Source organism: Plodia interpunctella, chromosome 13 (genome assembly GCF_027563975.2).
Source record: "Plodia interpunctella isolate USDA-ARS_2022_Savannah chromosome 13, ilPloInte3.2, whole genome shotgun sequence".
Classification (NCBI taxonomy): domain Eukaryota; kingdom Metazoa; phylum Arthropoda; class Insecta; order Lepidoptera; family Pyralidae; genus Plodia; species Plodia interpunctella.
Window position 1 is genome coordinate 7,108,286 of NC_071306.1, and position 17,107 is coordinate 7,125,392.

At 35.6% G+C, this 17,107-nt stretch overlaps 4 protein-coding genes across 5 annotated transcripts; 1 reads left to right on the top strand and 3 right to left on the bottom strand.

Moving 5' to 3' along the window:
* Positions 1-2: 2 nt before the first annotated feature.
* Positions 3-6,624, bottom strand: LOC128674862 (uncharacterized protein). Of its 2 annotated transcripts, none has more exons than XM_053753827.1 (10): positions 6,378-6,622; positions 5,855-6,099; positions 5,459-5,566; positions 4,967-4,996; positions 4,478-4,634; positions 4,094-4,229; positions 3,690-3,839; positions 2,388-2,517; positions 1,998-2,168; positions 3-142 (listed from the first exon to the last, which is right to left on the bottom strand). In XM_053753827.1, exons 1-10 carry the CDS (start codon positions 6,505-6,507, stop codon positions 65-67), a joined length of 1,335 nt encoding a protein of 444 aa, XP_053609802.1. In that variant the 5' UTR covers positions 6,508-6,622; the 3' UTR covers positions 3-64. The 2 variants fall into 2 exon arrangements, with proteins under 2 accessions (XP_053609802.1, XP_053609800.1); XM_053753825.1 differs by lacking the exon at positions 3-142 and adding an exon at positions 794-997 and having other exon boundaries at positions 6,378-6,624.
* Positions 6,625-7,395: 771 nt separating this feature from the next.
* Positions 7,396-15,865, top strand: LOC128674961 (uncharacterized protein). The gene is made up of 9 exons (XM_053753987.1): positions 7,396-7,736; positions 8,097-8,210; positions 8,734-8,872; positions 9,066-9,289; positions 12,030-12,227; positions 12,740-12,934; positions 13,357-13,512; positions 14,190-14,419; positions 15,193-15,865. Exons 1-9 carry the CDS (start codon positions 7,605-7,607, stop codon positions 15,326-15,328), a joined length of 1,524 nt encoding a protein of 507 aa, XP_053609962.1. The 5' UTR covers positions 7,396-7,604; the 3' UTR covers positions 15,329-15,865.
* On the bottom strand, positions 9,444-11,047 carry Obp59a (Odorant-binding protein 59a). Its single transcript, XM_053753988.1, has 5 exons — positions 10,900-11,047; positions 10,321-10,791; positions 9,991-10,227; positions 9,749-9,875; positions 9,444-9,603 (listed from the first exon to the last, which is right to left on the bottom strand). Exons 1-5 carry the CDS (start codon positions 10,951-10,953, stop codon positions 9,500-9,502), a joined length of 993 nt encoding a protein of 330 aa, XP_053609963.1. The 5' UTR covers positions 10,954-11,047; the 3' UTR covers positions 9,444-9,499.
* On the bottom strand, positions 15,859-16,670 carry LOC128674963 (uncharacterized). The gene has a single exon (XM_053753989.2). It carries the CDS (start codon positions 16,527-16,529, stop codon positions 16,113-16,115), a length of 417 nt encoding a protein of 138 aa, XP_053609964.1. The 5' UTR covers positions 16,530-16,670; the 3' UTR covers positions 15,859-16,112.
* Between the last annotated feature and the right edge of the window lie 437 nt (positions 16,671-17,107).

The following is a 17,107-nucleotide window of genomic DNA, read 5'->3' on the forward strand; positions in this document are numbered from 1 at the left end:
CATAAAATAAAATTGCTTTATAAAAATTTAAGTGTTGTTTTTGGTGCTATGATGTTTAAGGTGACTATTTGGCGGCAAACGCGGCTGCGGCTGCTGCTGCAGCGGCCGCGACTGTTTGCTGCTTTTTGATTGCTTTTCTTAGCTGAAAATTTAATAGACATTCATTAGGAGTACATACGGCCTACCATGAAATATACAAACACGTAGCGCATTACTAACGTCCACATGCTGTCTCTTTTTCCCATATCGTGTCCAATAGAGTAAAATAGAGATGTGCGGATGCATTGACGTTCTACGTGTTGCATGTTTCATGGTAGCTCCGCAGGTTTTTACACAGCAGTTATCACATCGCATTCTTTGCCCGATTTTGGGTCTGATAGGTATTTCTAGAACCTTGGATTAGGAGAGATTCGAAACTATATGAGACCATTTGGAATGATATACGATGAAAGACTTTTTGTTTATCAATTTTGTTGAACTACCATTGTCAACATCGTAGTTATCCTCCCAGAGCATTTGCCGTGTATCCTATACTGCATGATTCATTGTCACGTCATGTCAATTGTTTACTTGTAGATAGTAGTAGTTACGTAGTACATCGTTATATTAAATACTACAGTATTAAATATAACTACGTGTATGATTCATAATCATACATAATCAAATATCATGAAGCTCAGCTTGAGGATATTCTCTAATTGCTCAGGTATATCCTAAATTATCAAGCACGAATATGTTTCAGTATTAGAATAGTTATTTAATTCGTGGAGAGGAAAAGTAAAACACTGTGCAGTGAATTCAATAAATTAGTATTTATTTAAAATATACAATATTAATAAAATTACAATAAATTCATAACTATAGTACTAAAGAAAATTCTTGTAGATCATGTAGATAGCTAAAAAGAACACTGTGAATCTTATTTTTTCCCGCCTTTTTTCTCTGCAGCGGCGGCGGCGGCTGCAGCTGCTTGCATTTTCTTTTGCAATTTTTTCAACTGAAATCAGATAAATTTCACACATAAAAATATTTTATTTTTAACATTTTTTTTATTTGATTAATAGACAACTTATTGATCTTTTCACGTTGCGTCGATTGCGCATTTTGCCATTGTCGTTTTGTTTCATAGCACCATCCGGTCGCGAGAATATTATGACTAGCTTAGCATATTGAAGATTTTGACGATTGAGCGTTTTAACCCAAATACAAGTAGACTTCTACTCATTTAATATATAGTAGATTTCAAGTACATAATGTAGATCACATGGTCTTTGCAATCCCACAGCTGGAAAAAATAGGAACAGAATAGAAAATACCAAAAAATTAGAAACCTCTCTAGGTATATACCATATTTGTAATATTTATTTCTTCTTTCCTTTCTTTCCTTTGCCTTTTTGCTGCATGTAAAAAAAATAACAACATCTGTTAATACCTAAAAACACAACCATTTCAACAATGTACAAAAGAATTAACCATTACGCGAATTAAATATTGAATAAGTATTTAGTTTTTTTTTACTTCTTGCTTCTTTCTTAATATTAAAATATTTTTTCGAGTTAATTTAATGAAGTTATTATAGCAGACTTATAATGCACCACTCCTCCTACCATATAAGTTTTAAAGCGTATTCTGTAGATGTACTTTACATTCACGAGAGCTGGAGGGTTACCATGAAACATAAAACACCTAGGACGCCATTTCATCCACACGATCTCTTTTTTACTCGATACACACACGATAAGGGAAAAAGAGACAGCACGTGGACGTTAGTAACGTGCTACGTGTTTATATATTTCGTAGTAGGCCTTCTGTATGCGAGCTGATAGCGAGCAGTATGTATATTACCATTAGATTTAGTATGCTCTAAAGCTCACATTTCAATGAATATTGTTATAATGGGTGGGAATGGTATCCTTTAAATCGGCTAAAACTAGTAGTTTCGACTGTAACATTTAAGACAATAAACTCATAAATACGAGTATATATTTAAACATTACCCGTTTCTTCTCCGCTCGGTTGGCGAGCACATCCCGCCAAGCACTCTGTATGACCCTGGCCGCGTGCTCCACAAGGAACTTAGTCATCTTCTCCGTCATCTCCTGGTGGTATTCTGCCTCTCTTTCTGCCATCAGCGGATCGTACTCCTTGTTCTGCTCTGCCAGTTTTTCCTAAAGAAAAAACAAAAATATGTTTAGCATCTAAAGGTACATTATGTACCTACGTAAGAATATCAACATTATTTTTCATACTTACGAAATAAAACAATACTAAGTTACTGCCCAAATTGAACTCACTAGTAAAAAAATAAAAATAAATCGATTTGAAATTTGGCATTCTGGATTTTTTATCCCAATTCCTTTTGGAGCTTATATACTGATAAGAGTTACCTCCAGTTCCTCGCACTTCCTGACTTCCTCCTCATACTTCTCCGTGAACTCATCCAGCTCCACCTGCTTATCACCCATCTCCAAGTCGTACTTCTTCAGCCACGAGAGTAGTTGTGTCTCCACTTTGATTCTATAAAAATATGCTTACTACTTCTATAAAAACGCAATGGCTCTATAGTGGCCGCCTATAGATTATAGCGGAACAGTTCGTTAACTTTGGCGGATTCGGCATTGCTGGGTTTTCATTGCGGTAAATAAAAGATTAACAAACTACGCAATGTGCATCGCGTCGGCACCTGTCAGAGATCCACAATAGTGTGTAGTCGGCATTAAGCTTATTATTATGCGATCCGATATTGCATAAAAACGCTTTATATCCCTAATCGCCTTCCCTTTTTGCTCGCAGTTTCGCCTGCGTGAATTTCCCATGGGAACGTTTATTTGTCCGGGTAAGATAAAAAGTACCCTTCTCCATACTTCAAACTATATGTATGTATATGTTATAAAATATAGTACCATTGAGTTTAGTAACCCATAAAACAAGTTTCGGACTTACTTTGGGACCAACTAAATCTGTGCATATGATTTGTACTTACATTATTTATTTTATTTATGAATACTGTATGCAAAATTTTAAGGAGATTGGTTAAGCAGATAAAGCGTGAAGAGGTAACAAACAAATAAACAAACTTACTTTCGCATTTATAATATTAGTTAGGATTATAATTTACATGTTGATGCTTACTTTTTGGATTTAAGTACTGCTGGAATGTTTAATACGTGTTTCCATGTTATAAACTAAATACTGAACATCGTTCAAAAGTTTTCATATTATGGACCTATTTAAAGAAAAACTTCCGTTACCGGATAAATAAACTTTTACTGGCCACTTTTTTCTGGTTATAATTTACAAGACACTAATCTGCTAGTTAGCCCTACCCAACACTTGTGAAACACATGTTGTAACAACATTATCTGTAAAATAAGACACAGAAATGTTTATCGAGGTCGTATATAAAAAATCGTATATAAAAGGGTGAATGAATGAATGTTTGCCCGCGAGTGGGGTAGGTACCTTTCTAAATCTATGGATTTGTCAATGAATTTTTTTTATGGTGTACTTATTCTCAATTTAGATATATAGGTCCCTAATATTTCATTCTGTCAGTTGCAGAAGAAAACTACACTCATTAAATATTACCAATAAGCCCATTATCCATCTCTTGACAATTCGTGAAAAAGTTTACAAAATATTGCAATATGTAATAAGCTTGATAATAATAAGCTTGATGTCAACAACACCTTCTTGCTCTCTGGTTCTTTTCCTCAATGAGATGATTCCTCAGCAAGCTCTCGTAACTCTCCCTAGACTCGACCTCCTCTTCTTTCAGGATCTCCGCCTTGACAGCGTGGGCGCGTGTGGCTAAAACCATTTGACGGTCGGAATCTAAGCTGCAATATTTTTTTAATTAGAAAAAATTTGTATCTTTCTTATTTAAACTGGTTAAAAATATTTTGCATGGAATCTTTGTCTTTAATTAATGTATGTAATTTTTATCGTAAATACATATAACGTTTCCAATGGTTGTTTGGAAGTAGTCGTTGTTATCAGGAATATTTTAGTTGTTTTTTTTCTGTTTCTTACTTAATATCACGGAATAATAATATTCCGTGCTTAATATGGGGTATTGTATGAGTTTACTAACATTTTCTTCTGCAACTTGCCGGTAGCCTCGTGATGAAGGAACTTCAGCTCCTGCTCCAGTTTCTCAATGATCTCCGCCTTCAGAGCCATCGTCGTCTCGAACCTCTGATTCTCTTCTTTAATTGTTGCTGAGTATTCTGTTTATTTAAATATTACCTAAATATCACTTAAATAACCCCTATTTGCGGGTTAGGCAACAGAAAACGTACCTAGTTTATTTATGACTGGAAAATATATTTCCACATTACATTCTTATGCCTACATATTATAAAAAACTCTGCCGCGTCTGTCTGTTCGCAATACACTCAAAATCTACTGCGCGGATTTTCATGCGGTTTTCAACAATAGATAGTGTGATGCCTGAGAAAGTTGTGTTGTTATCTACCATTAATATGCTCAATGAGCTTCTCATTTGATGCTTCCAGCTTTCTCGTATTGATCTTGGCCGCGAGTTCGTCCGCTGCAGTGGTGCTCATCTGGATTACCATCAGCTCGCGGAACTGCTCCAAGGTAAGAAGATACGCCAAACCCTCGGGAACAGACTATAATATGCAAACTATATTTGTATACAGATACAGTATCGCATATTTAGCTCTCACGAGGTCGACAGGGCTCATAGAAAAACTCTAAGACAACACATAAAAGTACATCGTAGAATTTAGATGAAATAGTGATAGGTTGCTATCGCCTTTGAAAAGAATCTAAGTTTATAGCTCTTTCCCATAAAATAGTTTTAAGGATACTTTCATCTTAAAAGACACAGCTACTTGAAATATCATCATGCAGCTCATTAAACCGGATTAAATTCAGTGTGGAATGTTTCGTAGTTGTGAAAGTAAGTTACAGTTTCTACTTTTAAAAAATCCTTACTTACGTCGGGGTGCGTTTGGCCTTGCAACTTCATCTGAAAGTAGAAGTACTAAGTAAAATTATATTATTATATCCAGTAAAATAGTCTGTCAGAAACTATTGATACCATTCTGTCCATATACGACTTATACCTTTATGCTGTGTTCCACAGCTCGCTGGCAGACCTTCAGTCTGAACTGTTAATCGTCAGTAGGTACGTATATGCACTCTAATAATATGTTTTTGACAAATTAGAAGGCTTCTTTTCATTAGCGCTTTCATGTACTAGTAGGTTTTCCAGGCGCTTCCATTGCGACGATCGTTTTCCTTGCGTTGCCACCCGATGCTGCGTCAAAAGACATTTGTGGAAAGGGGTGCATTGCACAGCAGTGGCACACTACAGCATGCTAATAAAAAAGATATTCCAGTTAATGACCATCGCTATAGCTGAGGCATCGGCATTCCTTATGGATAAATAAGTATTTTAAAATATTTGTTTGGAATGTTTTTGTCGCACCTCTTGAATCATTTCTTCTACTTTTGGCTTGAGTTCAGGGTAGCTGTTCAAGATGTACATCAAATGTCCAAGTTCTGGGTTCAGTCGGTTCTTCAACGACACGTCACCCTGAAATATTTACACAAAAAGCGCTTACGTGTTTGGAATAAAATTGGGTTATCTGTAATATTCACCCATAAATAAATATTTCGGCAAATATAGTTCTACTACTTATTTAAAATGCGGGCTTGGTTGGTGTCGTATACATAGGAAGTGAAGCAATTAGCTGCGGAAAGAGAGCAATAGAAGGAATCCCACTGAAAAGGGCTTCGCTTTTAAATTAGACGACGATGATGATTTATTAACATCAATAATAGCTGATAACTACTGTAAAAATAGAAATTATAAACTTCATACACTCTGAATATCATCCATGGCCGCCATGTTGAGCAAGCTTGTAGAAAACAACGGGTTGTCATACTGGTCGAAAATGAAGGTCAGGTCCTCCATACTGCTGTCCGAGAGAACAGAAGCCAGCGTCTTGTACTCCTGGACGAGAGGTGGCAGACATATCGCCAGTTTGGTCTTGTATATCCCCTCGTCCAGGATCTTTGTGATGCGTTCGGCCTGGATGTGGCATTCCAGGTCGATGGGGGAGGCGGCTGGAAAACAAGGTTTAGAAAATGTGGAGATTATATTAAGTATAATTTTCTACATTGCCTTTTGTTAAGAGCATTTAACTATTTTTAACATAAGAACATTATGAAAAGCTAAATGCATGTTAATATTTTTATTTTTCTGTGAAATGTAGTACTTCATGTAAACTGTAATCTGAAAAGCCAGTTTGTCTAGGTCTACGTAGAAGTAACAGATATGTCACCCAGTATTAACAGATCCAATGCATAGATGTTATCCTATTCAAAGACAATGAAATTCATACCATTATCCTTCGTCAAATCCCTGTCCTTATCTTGAACACTCCCAGCTGATCTGCTGCTCCCAGTCTTTGACCCACTCTCAGAATAGGTGGAGGGAGACTGCAGAGTCCCGGCGGAAGATTGGGTTTCCATTTGAATCGCACCTACTTGTAGCCGTCCAGACAATCACCACAAAACACCCTAAGCACAACCACACCTCTAGCACAGACTTGACGGTAAGTAACAAACCCTGTTTCTATGCCAACTGATTATGTGGTCGCCATGGATAGATTGAGGTTTTATTGAATGATATGAGTGTGATTACGCACCGTCTAATAACATGCATGAAGTCAGGATGCGTGAATGTACCTTATGCTTAACTCTTTAAGCATCATTTGAGAATATGTTGTACTTAGGCGAGCGATCCATGATATAGTGTATTAGTTATAAAATTTGGCATGTATGTACACATTGCAAAACAAAAAGATTTAATGACTAGAGAATGCTTTTTAACTAGGTACTTATGTTGGAGAAAGCAAACAATTCTTCTACTAGGTACAACAAAAACGAAAAACGAAAGTAAGACATACTAGATATAATTCTATTTAAAACTTTTTATTTTTACTTTTGTCTTATATCTGTTTCTTGTTTTTAGGTACTTATGTAATTAGGTATGGCAATTTATGGCTGTTTTTTTTAAATCTTTCAGGCCTACATTTTTAGCAACCCTAGTTGTGTAAGTAAGTATGTGTTGTAAACTGGTTTTTCCAACCCTATCCATTTACGCCACCCCGAATGTTAGTTACCGCGTCAAAGTTTGTTCAATATCCAAACTATCTTATCTAGTAGCACTGTGTACTAGCAACTCGAGCGAAAAGGTAAGATCAAAAATATATAGCATTTTTCCTATTTCATATCTCTATAGCTGTTAGACATTTCCACCCTTAATGTTATGTATAAACAACTTAACTTAATTCTTAAGATAAGCGCTTCAGGAGATAGACATTTAAAACTCATCATTTTGATGTATAAGTCTGCTTTTACTATATTTTTAATACCTACCTAGTTGTATGACGTCTCCCACGCTAGTTTTATATCCCCGAATTTAGTAGTGAAATCATTTGTGTCGGTTAGCATGTAAGTACTTACTTTATAATTAGAACCAATGTCTGCAGACACTCATTTTACAAATGATAACAATTTATCAGATGACCCATTAAATTTACAGTGCTAAGGAAAAAATAAATAAAATGGGTAAAAAGGGGGTAAACAAGCTGGCTAAGATGTCTGATGAGGAGCGCGCGCGGTACCTGCAGCATCGCGCCGACCTGGAGGAGGAGGCTCGTCGGAGGAAGAGGGAGCTTATTGCCAGGTTCATCAAGGTATTTGCCTTTCTACCGGATTTGAAGAGGTGTGTGTGAAAAGTTGGTGAAGATGTGTGGTGAGGCTCGCCGGTGACACTTAGTCTTCAAGGACCTACCAAGTAGACCCCCCAAGGAGAGAGTGCTTTGGTAGAAGAAAGAAAGAAAGAAAGAAGGTGGATAAAGCTCATGATAGTCGAGTATAAGTTAACAGAGGAAGACAAATTCAAGTACTGTAGCATGTACTTAGTTGTGTTTTTAATAAATCATTCTTTGCAATGGGTCATCAATTGGATACGGTACCTATATGATCTACTGATGAACGACCAACCCGTGTATAAATAGAGACCAATAACAAATATTCTTCTTTTTCTGTTCCAGAACAAATTAGACAAGGAAGAAGCATACAGTCGTATGAACACCGCTAAGATCAATCAAGAATGGCGGTACATTTTGAGAAAGATCAAATGCAAGCAAATGGCTTTGGATATTCAAGTTTGTTGGACTTTTCAGTATTTAAAAGAATCGTTCGAAAATTTCACTTAATAATTTAATATTTAATTTAAATTATAAATTATTAATTAATTTTACTAATAAAATTTACTTTAAATTTTGTTTAACCGCAACTGCTGGCACAAAATTAGTTTTTAATTAAATTATTACTAAATCTTAATTGCTTAAATTTTTAATATTAATTACTAAAATTATTATTATTATTATTATTAAAATAAATTAATAATTAACACTAGAATTTATATGTAAAATAAATTTTAAGTAAATTTTTCAAACTATAAAATTTTTTAATTATATATAAAAAATAAAATATAGATTTTTTTTTATATTAAAATATTTATTATAAATTATTAAATATTTAATAATTTATTTTTTTTTCTTTTCTAATATTTAATTTTGAGATAAGAGATTTGTTTTTTTTATATTAACTAAACAACTGGGTGATATATAGCAAAAAAGGGAAATTCGATCTTGTTGTCCGATTCAATGACCTTTCTTCGTTCAGGGCATGATGACCAGCTTCAACTTCATGATGGAGCGGAAAGACCGCCTGCTGAAGTTTCTGCTGGAATCCATCGAGGACGCGGATGACCAGCACCGCCACGCCTTCCAAACTCATACCGAGAATCTTAGCTATTTCCTCAGTAAGTCTATTTAACTTACGCGAATCTAAATTTTCATTTTAAACCAGATTTTTTATTTCTCTACTGCTGTCGTATACACGAGGTCTATTGTATTCTTCCTCAGTTTTATAAACATTTACGTAGCTGTTTAAAATAGATAATTTATAGAAAACACATTTAGTACGCATACATGCACCATATAATTTAATTTCAGATATCGGCACTGTACGTTTAGACAAATTGCAAGCCGAATACGACTATCAAAAGAACACGCTTCTCGAAAATTGGGACAAAGAAGAGTTGGAAATTACTGAAAAACAAGAGCGAGCAGAGTTCAAACTGAGAATCATAACTTTCAAACAAGAGTGCGACTTTCAGACCTTCAAGAAAGAGAAAGAGCTGCAAAGAGCCACATCTAAAAATGACGCCAGACTTGAGGTAGATAACAAAAAATATACTTGCTCTTAAATTTTCAACGGTCACAGTCTGTTCGTGTTCTTGAGGTCAAAACTTCAAAATCAGAGACACTAATTAATAATGATTAATTAACTAAAGACGCAGTCAATATTATAAATCATTTTCAAGCAATATATTCATTAATACACACGTATAATTGGTATCAAATTTTAAACATAGCTAAGAAGAAAATTAAATCTTTAAGTCGTCTTTCCAGTCATCACAGTTGCTTCGACCTTTCTCTGACAAACACAACATTAGATTCTTCGCAAATTCACATTTATCTTCAGTGTTTTCTGTAAAGAGTAGTTAATTATTTAAATGAGTATATATATGAGTGTATATAGAGAATTAATTATTTATAAATATAAGAAATATAAGAAATATTTAATAAGCCAAAATTAATAATTAATTAAATTAAATAAATTTTCATAAACTTACCATTGTCGAGTATTTGGAAACACTCCTCAATGGATTCCTGCAAGAAATCTCTCAAGTCTTCGTTTTTCACGTCTTTTGTAAGAACGTGCGTCACCAAGTACTTATCAGGCATTCCATTGTCGCCTATCTGCAAACATTTCGAGACTAGTTTCATGAGTCACTTTGAAAATAATAAATATAATTTTACAAATAGATTTAAAAATTGCAACACCTATATTAAAAAAATATCAATCAATAGGTACCATTTCCAAATTTTCAAGGAAGCAATGTAAGGCACAAGCTTTAGCTTCCTCGTCTTTACTGGAGTTTCTGCTAGAGTTCCGGTCGTCGTTTCGATAGTTATCGTCGTATTCTGATGGTTTCTTTGCGTTTGGGTTATATTGACTGCGATGACCTGAGTTGATCTCCTTGTGTCTCTCCCTCCTGAAGCGACGAGGTGACTGTGTCGAGGAGTAGTAGTTATTTTGACGGGATAGATCCTAGATGAGAAAATTTTTAAAGTAAGAGGTATACATTTTTGTGTATATCTTTTTGTAAATTTTCGGATTTAGTTTAAAAAATTTAATACTTACACTTCCATAATCGTCACTTGAAAAGTCGTCTCTACCCGACAAACGATATCGGTCTACTTCGTCATCCTGATATCCCATCCTGTTCCTACCTCCCATACCATTATTGCCCCTATCATCTCTACTGCCATATCTATCGTCTCTACTATTTGATCTATCGCGACTACTTCCTATTCGGTCATCTCTACTCATTATATCGTCTCTACTTCCCATCCTGTCTCTGCTTCCCGTCCTGTCACTCCCGTACCGATCGTTTCTATCACCCATCCGATCATCTCTGTTGTTATCGCTGTTACTCCTACTATCTCTATCCCAATTTCTCTGGCCGTAACCCCGGGCTTCATTCCAATCCTGGTCATTTGAATATCTTCGGGAATCACTGGAGTTCCTGCCCTCTTGTCTCTTCAAACAATTCTTGTAGATTGTTTTCAATTCATCTTCTTTCGGCCCTCCATCGGACCGACAATTCAGAGCCTGTTTATGAAATAACTACTATCACATATTTTTAGACCATCAATCTTAGAAGTAGCTACCTGATTAAATTAATTTATTTTTATACGAAATGTTCAAAGTCATACTCACGTTACAGTACAGAAATAACGAGGTAATGGCAAACACATATAATTTCCAACACATATTCAGATTCACAGTAACCGCAGCACTGGTACTCGTGATTGAGTGAACACCCTATATAACAGAGGCACGCTTCACTACCTTTCCATAAAAGACTCGAAACAGAGAGCTTTCAAGCCAATATCAATAATCACCGTGTATTGTGCGTTCGCAAAATAATTGTGAATTTGGAATCTCTTTTAATTATCTAGGTACCTAACTCAAACAAACAATTTTATTATCCTAATCACATAGATTTTTACTCAATTTCCTTCAGTTTCCAATCAACGGCCGAGGTGCCCTAGAGCCTAACTTTTGCATCAGACAATTAAGGAATAATGATACAGTTTAATCCTACATATAAATAAATACCATCAAGAATAAGTAATAAGCATTTTAATGCCAATATAGACGGGAGTAACATCACTTATACTACTCATTCATATACCTATGGGATGATGTGATGTCTTCCCGACAACAAATCTTAAAACAGGCACATGATTTTGTCGTATAAACATTGCAGCATCCCAATTTGTCACTGGCATTGTATCACCGTCCACGCCATAAGTCACGGTAGCCGTGATCATTGTTGATGGCGGCAGGAGGCAGCTGTCAAAATGGCGGAAACCCAGTAATTGCGGGCAAATCTGACATGACATGGATGTATGTGGCCAATCGGAAATAACTGGGTTGTTAATAAAATAGAAGGCCCTGAAAAAATTACATATCATTATTTAAAAAATTGATGCATTTAATTACGTAAAATTTAATAAAATAACACCTACAGTGACCCTACTTACACTGTACTGGTCATATCATATCTACAGAATTCAACACATTTATTCATTGTTTAAATAAGTATAACGTTTTTTTGCTCTACCAAACAAACAAACAAATAGACAGATTAGCAAGATTTAGTGCGACAAGTCGAAGGTTTATCAAATAATCCGATTTCTCTTCACTATATTTTTGTTTGTAGTTGTTAAATTCCCCATGATGTTTAAAAACTTCCTGTACAATTAAAAAGTGCAATTTTTTAGTCTAGAGAGTTCTTAAATATTGATCACAAGTTGTTCACAAATTTTCTCATTTACTTATAGCATGAAGAAGAACTGCGCAGCTTTTGTCGTCCGAAGCAGTTGGAGATCGAGGGTTATTGGGCCAAACTCCGGGAAGTGTATAACTCCTACCTGGAACAGCACAATCCTATCATGGCGCATTATCAGAGCCTGAGGGAGAAAGACGATTTCTACAGACGGGATATTGCAAGGAATGATGCGCATATACAGCAGATGTCGGTAAGTATAGTAATAATGTTCTCGATAGTGAAGTTCCTAGCATAGATAGGCAATGTTATGGAACACACTCAACGGCCCATACTAAGCTGTAACACGAGCAAAGTTTAAAAATATTTTTAGGTATGTACCTCTAGTCCCAACGTCTTTCGGTTCCATCTTCTAAAATAGTAGTTAGTACCTCTAATCTGTTTCAAACTTTCATATTTGTTAGATAAACTAGATATACAAATGAAGTGTTAATTGAATAATTTTTGTTAGTCAGAAAAAATGACCATTCAATACTAGTGCTATTTATAAAGCACGTAAATTGTCAAATTGAATACCGTACTAATTCAATTTGGTGCGCTTTTATTAGTTCTTTACAATGGTTGTATGGCAGTGCTTCCATGGCCTTGAAGGTCCTTCTACCCGCCAGACATAACACACTTCTCTACTTCTACACTAATAAATAATTCAGTACATGTTACTACTTAGATGAAGTACATAAAAAAATATGTTTTATTACTTCTCAGGAAACACTAATGAACTTACAAAAAGAGTTTGTCAGAAATACGCACACGATATCGTCAAAGTTGGCAAAAATGGCGAAACATAAGGAAGCGCTGACCAAAAGGTACTGGCAGCTGAAGAAAAGTTCGAAGCAGGAGCTGAGCAGGGGTGGAGAGAAGCTGGCCATTTTAGTGGACGCTAGCCAGGCAGCGATAAAGGTTTGAATTTATTACTTTTATCAATAAGATTAATTGTAGAAACCAGTCGTCAAGGTTGATATACGTACCAATGGTCTGACCACCAGGGATCGTGTGGAGTAGAAACAAAAAGTAGGAAAGCGGCCCCTGGGCTCCTACGCTCAATGGCTGAGGACGGGACCGGGAAAACACTTAGATGAAAGAGAGATTAATTGCAGAAACATAATAAGATTGATATTGTAGAAATAGACTCGTAAAGTCAATGGAAAAAGTAAATATTTTACGATTTTGTTTTAAAATAAACGATAGTTAGGTATATATTAGCTAAGTATTTTGTATCTGAGCTCCGATGCTCTATGGCAGAAGAACCAACCGGGAAATTGTATAAATGAGAGAGAGAGAGAGAGTAAGTATTAACGTTTATTTTTCTCTACATCTTTCAGCGTTTAGAAGAAGTAAAAGAAAAATTGGATAAGATCTTACAACTGGAAGAGATTTGTAGTAAATTTGAGTACAAAGAGGACGAGGAGAGAGAGATAGAAGTCGAAGACGACGGTGGACAGCTAGTTGAGTTTGAAAACTTGGACAATGCGATGATTGTGAGATATTTAAATATTTTTTGTGTTTACTACCCATATGTATAAATAACTAGCCGCTCGCCCCGGTTTCGCTAGGTTAAAACCATAATAAAAAGTAGCCAATGTCACTCCTGAAGGCTTCGCCTACCTCTGTGCCAAATTTCATCAAAATTGGCCCAGTAGTTTTTGAGTTTATTCATTACAAACAAAAATACAAATCTTTTTCTTTATAATATTACTATGATTACGAAAATATGAATTATTAGAATAGAATAAGCTCTCTTCATTACATAGATATCACACAGTCATTTCCCGCTGTCAGTAAGTACCTACTTTCTTTAAAACTACGCAACGTATTTTGATGCGATGTAATGACCCTAGGTCAAATATAGGCTACATGTTAGGTTAGATATTGGCACAATTATAACATTATAATACGAGTACACTATCACGAATCAGTTCGTACCTCTTCGGATTCGGCATATTTGGTTTTTAATCGCGGTAAATAAAATCACTTTAGCCTCCACTTTCTTATTCTATAGACTCAAAGTGGAGACACGACGACGACGTGACTTTACGACATAGTAAAATGGTCTTCGATCAAGGGAATAAAATGGTTGGTAAACGTGTTAAAAACGCTGGCAAATGCTAGTTAATTTATGCTATTTTTTTCTTTTATGGAACATTTTTATTTCTAGAAACAATGCAAAGAATTCAGCAAAATGGATAAATTTATGTTGAAAATGAACCGTGTGAAGGTCCAGTCACTGTGTCTGAAAGCGGAGAAGGCGAAACTAGTCAAAGAGAACACGCAGTTAAAGTTGTACATCAAGAGATACTTGACCGAACTGGCGCTCCGGGGTCCAGAGCGCCCCTTGAGTGTGAAGATACAGGGTGTGCAGAAAATAGATGCTACAGGAAAAGTTTTGTATGTTGAACTACTTACAGTAATATATTCTTGGGTAACTCTATAACACGGGTGTCAGATTTTATTCAAGTCGCCTAAAGGCATCTGACATGACGACTACCTACCGCGTCTGACATGACGACTACCTACCGCGTCCGTCTATATAATATCATTTGTGATCATATGTTTCAGTCTTATTGCTGAAATGTCTATTAATGTATTAATATTACTCTATCTCCTGTGAAGCCAGGAAATCCAGGGTAAGTGTAAAAAATAAATCTTAAAACGATTATACTGAGATTTAACAAACGGGTGCCTGCCTGACGTCAATCTTCCTTAGGAATATGATTGTTGCCTATGTGCTGCCAAGGCTTGTGTCCCTTAGTCGCTTTGTACGACGTCGACGACAGGATATGGAGTCTATTCCACTATTCAAAGGAGAAATCACAGGGCACTATATTTTAAGTTTACTATTATTATATTTTTGAGACTGTCTAATTCTAATATATCACCAGTCAGTATCTACTATCTATGCAGGCTCCAAACTATCTTCGACCTCGGACAGAAGCCGACGCGAATGTACGAACATTGTGTAGTTTGTTTGACTGCATTTATTAACCGCAATGAAAAACCAGCAATGTATGCCGAATCCGTCAAAGTTCGGCGAACTATTCCACGATTGTTTAAAGCCGGCATAACACCATAGTGGACAATTTAATGCTATAGCAGTTATAACAATCGAACCACTTTTGTGCCTCATTTACCATGATATTAAGCGCATGTTGTTTTTGCAGAAATCACCCAGTGACCTGTATAGAAGGAGCTTTATCCAATGCTGTGCAGCATGAAAAGCGTATGAAAATATTGGAAAAGAGAAACAAGGAGATAGGAGGAGTGAGGGCCTACCCTAGGGTTCAATGTTGGATGTAACTACAGAAATTGGATGTAACCTTATTAGAGTCAAATCCCTCTCAACTTTGTTACATCCCATTAGCATTTATTAAGTTATTAAGTTAATTTTTACATTACATTAGAACTGTAGAGTTCTAATGTAATGTAAAAATTAACTTAAAAATTTGGCTTTGATTTAACAACTAGTTTGCGCAGCACCTGCCTGACATCAAATTACTTTTTGGGAATGCTATTGCTGCCTGTCAACTGTTAAGGCTATGTATCCCTTAGCCACCTCATGACATGGGAAGGTGAAACTACATGCCAAACTTGCTGACTTCAATAAGTAAAAAAAATGTTTGAGACATGGTCTGTCAATCAGGCTTTGGTGAACTAAGCCTGATTAAAGACAGAGTAAGCATAAATTCTGTTGCTAGAACTTACAACACTCTTAACTACACAGACCAATACGCAGTAATATTATAAGTATTAAAAATAACAATAATGTAAGCATTAAGTTGATCTTGATTTTAAATAAAATTAAATATATTAAATTAAAATAAACCACATTTTTAAGAAGCATATTTTTATTATTTTTCATATAAAACTTAAATGTAAGTGTTCTTAAATTATTATAACAAAACTCAATTACTACTTATGTTTTTGTATTCATAGTTGATACAAATGCAAACCTTTTTTGTATTACTTATACTTTTTTGTACTACCAGTCACATTAAGTAGTATGTACGTACATCAGTAGTAGTAATGCTTTTAAGATTACAGTACAGTCTAATTTCAAAATTTCTAATCACTCGCAAGCATATCACTCCATAGGTTCAACACCAGCCATGTATGAGTTATCTTCGCCAAGATTCCATGGATCATCAAGAGCAGCTAATAGCCTAGCCAGCCCCTTGTGGCCTTCAGTATCAACGTTTTTACACATATCTTGCGAAAATGGAACATATTCGTCGCAAAGAACACTTTTGCCTTGAGACACTCCATAAATCTCATACCAACCTTCAAGTGGTTCATTAATTGGCCGCTTCAATTTTACTAAAACTTCTTGTTCGTCGACTGTTTTAATGTAGAAACCCTCGCTCGCAGATACTTTAGTAACTTTTCCCCAAATAGTTACTTTCGCGCCATTTTTCTGATGCAAGTTTCCGGCAGTCACGTATGGAACAAATTCGTCGTTGTCAGGAAACTGGCTGTCTTCGAAATCATCGTGGTCCCCCATTTTGATGACCGTATTACAATTATATAATCAATAGAATTCCACGATTGTCCACTATTATATTAATTAAATTTTAACAAAGAAATTCAGCCCACTTTCACTGAGCGAAATTTGTTAATTTTAATCAAATTTGACATATGACATTGACTTGCACTGTTTTGATTTATAGATTGATTTTTTGTTTATTCCCTCGTTTCATTGAGGAAGCAAAGGGTTCACAGCCCATACAGCCAAGTCTTTGTTAAATATTTGATAGTGACTCTCTTCAGCAGTTGTCTGTGGTTGGTAAAGCGTTGTAATTCACTATCCAGCCAGCATGCTGTGCGAGTCGGACTCGTTCATGATAGGGTTCCGTCATAAACATTAAGCAACACATAATACAATACAATACAAAAATTCTTTATTGCACAAATTAATTACACAGTATACATCAGTACATAATGTTTAATCACATATAGCATGGTATAGATACATACATACATACGGCGCGGGCAGCGGTGTAGACTAAACAACTATAGGACATCATACTCTATGGCAAAGCCAAGTATAGTCTGTGGAATGGAAAAAGAAGTGGCTTGATT

Bases quoted from the DNA above. Each gene is read 5' to 3' on its own strand.
- LOC128674862 (XM_053753827.1), bottom strand. From the start codon at position 6,507: ATGGAAACCCAATCTTCCGCCGGGACTCTGCAGTCTCCCTCCACCTAT. The intron at 4,635-4,966 runs GTAAGTAAGGAT...TGCATATTATAG, and splicing joins AAGGCCAAACGCACCCCGAC to TCTGTTCCCGAGGGTTTGGC. The intron at 3,840-4,093 runs GTTAGTAAACTC...AAAATATTGCAG, and splicing joins GGCAAGTTGCAGAAGAAAAT to CTTAGATTCCGACCGTCAAA.
- LOC128674961 (XM_053753987.1), top strand. From the start codon at position 7,605: ATGGGTAAAAAGGGGGTAAACAAGCTGGCTAAGATGTCTGATGAGGAG. The intron at 12,935-13,356 runs GTTTGAATTTAT...TACATCTTTCAG, and splicing joins CTAGCCAGGCAGCGATAAAG to CGTTTAGAAGAAGTAAAAGA. The intron at 13,513-14,189 runs GTGAGATATTTA...TTTTATTTCTAG, and splicing joins ACTTGGACAATGCGATGATT to AAACAATGCAAAGAATTCAG.
- Obp59a (XM_053753988.1), bottom strand. From the start codon at position 10,953: ATGTGTTGGAAATTATATGTGTTTGCCATTACCTCGTTATTTCTGTAC. The intron at 10,228-10,320 runs GTAAGTATTAAA...TTTCTCATCTAG, and splicing joins CAAGTGACGATTATGGAAGT to GATCTATCCCGTCAAAATAA. The intron at 9,876-9,990 runs GTACCTATTGAT...AAATGTTTGCAG, and splicing joins TCCTTGAAAATTTGGAAATG to ATAGGCGACAATGGAATGCC.
- LOC128674963 (XM_053753989.2), bottom strand. From the start codon at position 16,529: ATGGGGGACCACGATGATTTCGAAGACAGCCAGTTTCCTGACAACGAC.